The 8,336-nt window shown below is 47.3% G+C and overlaps 1 protein-coding gene and 1 non-coding gene across 3 annotated transcripts in view; both read right to left on the reverse strand.

The window, feature by feature from the left end:
- Positions 1 to 7,955, reverse strand: part of Kif5a (kinesin family member 5A) — a 62,519-nt gene extending 54,564 nt beyond the window's left edge. For both annotated transcript variants that reach the window (XM_008844064.2, XM_029568783.1), the window contains exon 1: positions 7,313 to 7,955. In XM_008844064.2, the coding sequence (XP_008842286.1) occupies positions 7,313 to 7,441 (129 nt within the window). In that variant the 5' untranslated portion in view covers positions 7,442 to 7,955. The remainder of the gene's footprint in view (positions 1 to 7,312) is intronic.
- On the reverse strand, positions 1,784 to 1,890 carry LOC115072202. Its single transcript, XR_003851272.1, has one exon. It is a non-coding gene; the product is annotated as a U6 spliceosomal RNA (small nuclear RNA).
- Positions 7,956 to 8,336: the final 381 nt, after the last annotated feature.

An 8,336-nucleotide genomic window follows, 5' to 3' on the forward strand; every position in this document is an offset into this window, starting at 1 on the left:
AATTTTCTATTTTATTTATTTATTTCTAGATTTTTATTCTAGGAGTTAATTTTGTCCAATTTTTTCATGAGAATAACTAGACCAGGGTAAGTGAGATGGCTTAGTGGATAAAAGCACCTGCCACCAAGCCCAATAACCTGAGTTTAATCCCTAAGACCCACAGGGTGGAAGGAGAGAACTGACTCCTAAAAGCTGTTCCCTGACCTCCACACATGCACTGTGGCATATGTACCTCCTCCCAAATAAATAAATAAAAATTTTAAAGTAATTTAAAAAACTAGACCAGTGGTTTTCTACTTTTTCTGTCTGCAAACTAGTCAGACGGGAACATATTCCTCTCTCTCTTTTATTTTTATTTATTTATTTATTTATTTGGTCTTTTTGAGACAGGGTTTCCCTGTAGCACCAGCTGGCCTGGAACTCACTATGTAGACCAGGCTGGCCTTAAACGCACAGAGATCTGCCTGCCTCTGTCTCTCAAGTGCTGAGACAACGGGACAACAGGCGTGTACCACCACGCCTGGCCTATAATATCTCTTTTTAAAAACATAGTTTTTCGGGGCTGGAGAGATGGCTCAGTGGTTAAGAACACTAGCTGTTCTTGCAGAAGACCCAGGTTCAAATCCCAGCACCCACATAGCAGCTAACAACTGTCCATAACTCCAGTTCCAGGGGATCCAACAGCCTCTCTGTCCTCCGCTGGCATTGCATGACGCAGGTGCACTTATCTACATGCAGGCAATATACATAAAAAATAACAATAAAAATATTTTTTAAAAAAACACTCTTTGTGGAGTTCAAGTTGGCCTTGAACTTTCAATTCTCCTGCCTTAGCCTCCAGAATGCTAGGATTTACAGGGTATCTAATACTATGCTCAGCGAACAGTTAACTCTTATCAAGAATTTGGCATAGGGACACACACAGAAGGATCACCTGAGCCAGGTGTGGTGGTGCACGCCTTTAATCCCAGCACTCGGGAGGCAGAGGCAGGTGGATCTCTGTGAGTTAAAGTCCAGCCTGGTCTACATAGTGAGTTAAGGACAGCTGGGGCTACAGGGAGACCTTGTCTCAAAAAAGACCAAAAAAAAAAGGCCAGACTGAATTACATAGTGAGTTACAGACTAGCCAGGGCCACACAGCAAGAACCTGCATCATAAAATAAAAACAGGGGCTGGTAAGATGGTTCAGTACCTAAAAGTTTCCACCAAATTTGATTCCTATAAGCCATCCTCTGACCTCCACATATGTGCTATGGCATGTTCGTACACATACACATAGACAAACACACACACACACACACACACACACACACACACACACACACACACACACACACACACACACACACACACACACACACAAACATAATTTTAAAATAAAATTAAGGGCTAGAGAGATGGCTCAGCAGTTAAGAGCACTGGCTGCTCTTGTAGAGGGCCCAGGTTCAGTTCCCAGTACCCACATGGGGTTAACAATCCTCTGTAACTCTAGTTCCAGGGGATCTGATGCCCTCTTCTGACCTCCATGAGCATTGCATAACATGGGTGAACTTACATACATTCAGGGAATACATGTATACACATTGAAAATAATAATAGCCAGGCGTGGTGGCCCACGCCTTTGATCCCAGCACTCAGGGGGCAAAGGCAGGAGGATCTCTGTGAGTTCGAGGCCAGCCTGGTCTACATAGTGAGTTCCAGGACAGCTGGGGCTACAGGGAGACCCTGTCTCAAAAAGATAAAAAATAATAACAATAATAACAATAATAATAAAACATTTTTTAAAAATATGGAACGCTTCACGAATTTGAGTGTCATCCTTGTGCAGGGGCCATGCTAATCTTCTCTGTATCGTTCCAATTTTAGTATATGTGCTGCCGAAGTGAACACTAATAAAACATTTTTTAAATAAATTAAAATTTGCCAGGCATGGTGGTACATGCCTTTAATCCCAGCACTCAGAAGAGAAAGGCAAGTGTATCTCTGTGAGTTCGAAACTAGCCTAGTCTACAGAGCAAGTTCCAGGCCAGCCAGGGCTGCATAGTGAGACCCTATCTCAAAGGGAAAAAAAAGCACTTGCTCTGCAAACATGAGGACCTGAGTTCAAATCTTGAGCACCCATGTGAAAATTGGGCATGGCTTCCCATACCTATAACCTCAGTATTGGGAGACAAAGACAGGATCCCAGTGGGTTACTGGCCAGTCGGCCTAACCAAGACAGTGAGCTTCAGGTTCAGTGAGCAACTCCATCTTGAGGGAGTAAGTTAGACAACAGAAGAAGCAATCAGGGAAGATACCCAACATCCTCTGTATGTGGATGAACGGGTGAACACTCTCACACAAATGTACACATACACATGTACATAAGCTACACACATTCCCACTCTGCACCCCACCCCAAATAAAAAATAAAAAATAAAAACAAACAAAAGTTTGTTGGAGGGGCTGGAGAGATGGCTAAGTGGTTAAGAGTACTGACTGCTCTTGCAGAGGACGGGGTTCAATTCCCAGCACCCACAGAGCAGCTAACAACTGTCCATAACACTGGTTCCAGGAGATCTGACACCTTCTTCTGACTTCAATAGGCACTGCATGATATATGGGTGCACTTACACACATACAGGCAATACACTCCTATACAAAAAATAATTTTTTTTAAAGAGTTTGCTGGGCATGATGGTACAGGCCTTTAATCCCAGCACTTGGGAAGGCAGAGGTTGGCAGATCTCTGAGTCTGAAGCCAGCCTAGTCTATCTACATAGGGAATTCCAGGCTAGCCAAGGGAGATCCTGTCTCAAAAAAGATGCAAATAAACAACCAAAACAAGAGCTTATTATGTGCCTTTTATTGTGATGAACGGTTTATATACATTTCCTCATTTAATGGTTACAATAATCCTAGGAGGTAGATACTATTATTCTTTTTTTTGCAGGGGGGTCTTTTTTGAAACAGGGTATCCCTGTAGCCCCAGATGGCCTGAAACTCACTATGTAGACCAGGCTGGCCTTGAACTCACGGAGATCTGGCTGCCTCTGCCTCCCAAATGCTGGGACTACAGGCATGTGCCACCATGCCTGGCTTATTATTCTTATTCTATAAACAAGTGAACTGAGGCTCAGAGAGGCCTGATAGCTTGCCCACAGTCACACAGCTATGAGATGTTAGAGCACAGTTTCAAACCCAAGAGGATCTGCCTGCAAACCCACCCCCAAAGTGATAGAAGAAAGCAAATAACCCTGCATCTGATCCTTATGATGGCTTTGCCTTCCACTGCCTCATGCCTCTTGTGTATTTCTCAAAGTGTTTTCCAATAGAACTAAAGCCTTTCATCATTCCCTTTGTTCAACCCCAACTCCATTTCAGAAGTTCTCCTTCCTGTCCTTTCAGGGGGCCTCCTTCACCAACTCCATTTCTAGGTAACGGAACACTCAGGTGGCTGGCAAAGTATCAGAGGCTAAAAGACCTGTTCCATTAGAACTACTCCCCAAAAGTCTCTCCATCTTTAAGAATTGCCCTGAGACGGCTTTCTCCTAGCCTTGCAAGCTCTGTAGTCCTCCTAGCCTTCTCCAGAGGGTGTCTCTACAATGTCTCACAGCCTGGGCTCTATGATTGTCCTTGAAACCACTCAAAGCCTCCATGTCATCATCAGTTTGTCCATTTGCACAGGAAAGTGCTCAGCATCATGCTATGGTTTCCCATCCATGTGCTGACTAAAGCTAGTGGGAAAGCCAAGATCAGGGGCCCAAAGACCTGCTCAACTGTCAAGAAAGCACTCGGTAGAACCCAAACTTCAAGCACCAGGCCTGATTTCCATGGTGACACCCCTGGGGATTGTTGCCATGGTAATGCTGGAGAGACACTAGCCACAGTGAACATTGCCTTCTCTCTCCATTTTCCTTTATGAGACTCCCCTAAAGCTAACAAGATCAGTGCTTCCCCTTCAGCTATCAAAGGAATCTCAAAGTCATGGTGGTGGCACATGTCTGCAACCCCCGTACTCAGGAGGATGAGGCAGGAGAACAGAGAATCTGAGTCCAGCCTGGAATATATAGAGTTCCAGGCTAGCCTGAGACACACAGGAAGGCCTGTCTCAAAAATAAAACAAAACAGAACAGAACTGGGCCAGGGAGATGGTTCAATGGGTAGAGGAGCATCTCACTAAGTCGGATGACCTAAGTTCAATCCCTGGGATCCACTGGTAGAAAGAGAAAACCGATTCCTGAAAGTTGTCCTCTGACCTCCACATGTGTACCGTGGCATGAACACCCACAGATACATACATCATACACACAAAATAAATAAATAAAATGCAAGTCAACCTCATAATTTACCCAGGCGTGGTGGTGCACGCCTTTAGTCCCAGCACTTGGGAGGCAGAGCCAGGCGGATCTCTGTGAGTTCAAAGCCAGCCTGGTCTACATAGTGAGTTCCAGGCCAGCTGGGGCTACAAGGAGACCCTGCCTCAAAAAGACCAAACAAACAAACAAACAAACAAAAAAACCTCATAATTTACTTTGGGGGACTTGAGGAAAATAGCTTTGGACAGTTGAATGAAAGAGAGGGAAAGAGAAGGAGAAAAAGATGAAAAGGGAGAAAGGGAGAGAGGGACGGGGAGGGGGAGGGAGGGAGAGAGAGAGAGAGAGAGAGAGAGAGAGAGTGAGTTCTGCTGTCATCCCTCCCCAACATCTGGTACAGATGTAGCAGCCCCAACAGCAAGCATGGGACAGAGATGGGAAAGCCCAGAGAAACACTTGAATGAGTTCAGTGAAAAAGTCACACTGAGTTCTAAGTGTAAAAAGAGAAAAGACATACACCACACACAGACTGTGACCCAGGTACCTTTCTATTATGACTCAGGCCACTGACTTGGTCTACTCCTACCCCCTGGATTCTCGAGAGAAGTTAGAGGGTGGGGGAAAGACAAAACCTACAGTTATCTCACCAGCTTACAATCATGCTCTCTGCAAACAGAATGAAGTCCGGGAACAGAAAGGCCTCTGAGGAGGATGGAGGATGACCAAGCTGCAGAAAGGAGCGCCATCAGGGAGGGAGCAGAGGCTCTGGGAAGTTATCCTCTCCCCCTCAATCCCACCTTATCTTCCTTCATTTTACTGAAGCAGCTTCTTCCAAAGATCCTTAAACAGTTTCCCATACACTGGTCCCCAAAGAGAGCTAGAGTGGAAAAGTGGAAAAGAGGTAGGAGTTGCCATTGCCTCATTGGGACCCTCCAGGATCTCCTCAAAATCATCCCTTCTATAGCCAGTTTGGCTGAATGAAGAACCAAAGTCCAATAGGCAGACAGCTCTAAGGATGTTGTTGCTTGAGACAAAATGGCCCCTTATAAGCATTTATATCTTGAGTAAGAGATTGACAGGAAGGCTCAGGCGAGGGAAGACACAGAAAGACAAAGGTACACCTCCACAAACACCAGACAGAGCAGATAAGAAGATGCCAGTTGTGGAGTTGAGGTAGAATCTGTGCTGTCAGGGGGCTGTGGACTTCTTCCCACCTTTACTCTCTCTCCATCTCCCTTGGTGTCTCCTTGAAGCCCTCCTCCCAACATCACCAGCCAGGACCCATCCCATCCACCAGAATGGCCCACAGAGCCTAAAGAAGTCAGTTCTCATAAAACAGATAAACCTAGAACAAGGAAGTTAGTTTTAAAGAAGACGCCCTTGGTGGATATGCTTCCCATGACCACCTGCTCCTGTTTTTCAGTTTATATAGTTTAAGGGGATCTTGAACTCTGGTTCCCCTACTAAAGGCTTCCAGCCAGGTTACTTAGAGAGATGGGTCCCCAGGGCCAATTAGGGCTTTCTTTTAGCCTAGCCAGACTGACCAGACAGCAAAGTCTAAGGGTCCCTAAGGCAAAACAAACAGGTTCCCTCCTTGTGGCAAATGCACTCATATAAACACATACACAAGGCAAAAGCTCCCACTTGAATTCACAGTGTGGGTGAAGGAGGCCACAGGCTAGGGGTGGGGGCTAGGGGTCTCTCCAAGGCATGTTTACGGAAAGTCCTGTTTTCCCTAACTCAGAGGGCCAGGCTTCTCCTTCCTTTAATAAGCATGTTTCCATCTGCTTTAAGCACTGTGGAGTAAGAATCACCCCTGACCTTGAGGATTGCCCTCATATATGCCCCTCCCTTCAGAAACTGGTAATGGTTTCTTGGGCCAGCACCCCCAGGCCCTGCAGAACTCAATCCCAGATCCTTTCACCCCAGCCACAGCCTAAAGATACCTAATACCATAAGAAAGGTGGAATAGGTGAGGCCTGGAGAGTCCCTTTAGGCCAACACAGATAATGGCCCAGAAGAGAAACCTGGGGAGTTAAGATGATACAAAGAAAAAACATGTGAGCACTGGAGTCAAAGCTTTAAGTTCCGATCTGTAAACTGAACAGATCTATAGATTCTCAGCATGACCTTGAGGAAGTCATTCAACTTCTTTGGGCCTCAATCTCCCCATCTGTAAAATGGAAATATCAATACTACTTCAGAGTGCAGTTTTGAGAATTAAATACTAAACACAGAGTGTCACATACCCAATAAGTTTTAATTCTGATTCTTACTATCTCCTCCATGGGTAGGGGCTGCCATGATGAGGTAGCAGTCAACTGCCTTTTATTGGCTCTTCAAGATTAAGATGAATAAGCAGGTAAGTACATCTCAGGGTTTGAGCATTTTTATTTGGAAAGGTTTGAGGAGTCTGAAATCCTCTTGCCACAGGATAGAAAGGAAAACATATCTTTAGGATTCTAAAGGCTATACTCCCCCCCAACTGGGTGTGGCATCAAGATATTTCTTTCCCAGAAAACCCTTCATCACTCTGTACTCCCCCTCCCCAAGTCCAGGCTGCAACCACTTCAGGCGATGATGGAGGGTTTGGTGCTAGAACCCACTCCCATTCAAACCTCCAGCAAACCTTCCTCTCTCTTCCAGGAGGTTGGGGTAGAGATCTGAGCCAAAAACAAAGGGAAAATGCGCTATCTCTCGGAGAGAGGGAAAACATCAGAAAAACAGGGCACCAGACTCTAAGGGGTGGGGATGCTGACAAAAAGTAGCAAAAGGGAGTTGGAGCTCCTGATGACGGGGAAGGAGCCCCCTCTCACTCTGCAGAGACTTGGCTGCAGGCCCGACCAGGCCACACCCAGCCACCCTGATGCAGGGGAGAGGAGGGGCTGCGGTGATGAGGATGGAGGATACGCGGCTGGGAGGGGATGCAGAATGACAGGCAGAGGGGCGAAGTCTCCGAGGTGAAAAGATTTAGCAGCCCGCCCTCTCCTAGAATTCCCTCCGGAGGCGGCACTCACCCCAATAATGACGCTGTCGTCCCCTTGGAAAATGGGGATGAATTTGTCACCCCGGAGAATCTCGGCCTGGTTCAGGGGCCGAAATCGGCAAAGCACCTTGATGCTGCATTCGTTGTTGGTCTCCGCCATAGTGGTCGCCGGCGCTGGGCTGGGGCACTTCTCTGGCAGCAAAGGGGGTAGTATGTGCTCCGGAGGAAGGGAGCGCTCGCTGGGGTCCGGGCGGAGGAGAGGTGATCGGTCGCTGGGGCCGACAGAGCAGCTGGGACGCCCGGACGGCGGCGGGGGGATGGGGAGAGCAGCGTCCCGGGCGCGTGTTCGGTCTCCTGCGGCACTGGGATGCGAGCGACCTGGGCTTCTGGTCCTCTCGCGGCGCTGTGCCTCTCCGCCCCTCGCGCTGCAGCCGCGCTGCGGGCCTGGGCGGGGCGCGACGGATCAGCGGGGGCGGAGTTTCCTTCGCCGGGGCTGATCCTCCCGACCGCGACCAGCGAAAGGTGGAGCCGGGCTGTTCCGCTCACCTCGTTCCTGCGTCCCTAACACTGGAAGATAACCTTGCCCTCACCCCTTTCCCACACAACTCATTCACTGCATCCCACTCCCACAGCCGTGAACCTGTTTGTCCCTCCTCAGACTCCACCTCCTGGAAGGGGATGAGGGGACTGAGGTGGGCCTAGGGAAGAGCTCCAACAGGCCTAAGGTTCCCTTTATTCCAGAGCATTCCCGCCCCATCCCCAGCAAACCATCACAATCCTCTTCCCAAATTTGAATCACACTTACCATTCTCCCTCTGCCAGTCTCCTCCTCTCCAAATGCACCCAACCAACCTTCAAGGGCAGCTGCCTGCATACTTATGGAAGTGGTACCCAGGAAGGTCTGGCTTACTCCACTTCTCTTTCTTCATGGAAAGGTACATTCTTTTTTTTCTTTTCTTTTTTTTTTTTTTTTTTTTTTTTTTTTTTTTAAAAAAAAAAAAAAAAAAAAAAAAAAAAGAGGACGATAAATCTTTCACTGTGATATATCAAAATAA

This window comes from Nannospalax galili, unplaced genomic scaffold, assembly GCF_000622305.1.
Source record: "Nannospalax galili isolate Female #2095 unplaced genomic scaffold, S.galili_v1.0 scaffold340, whole genome shotgun sequence".
Taxonomy (NCBI): Eukaryota; Metazoa; Chordata; class Mammalia; order Rodentia; family Spalacidae; genus Nannospalax; species Nannospalax galili.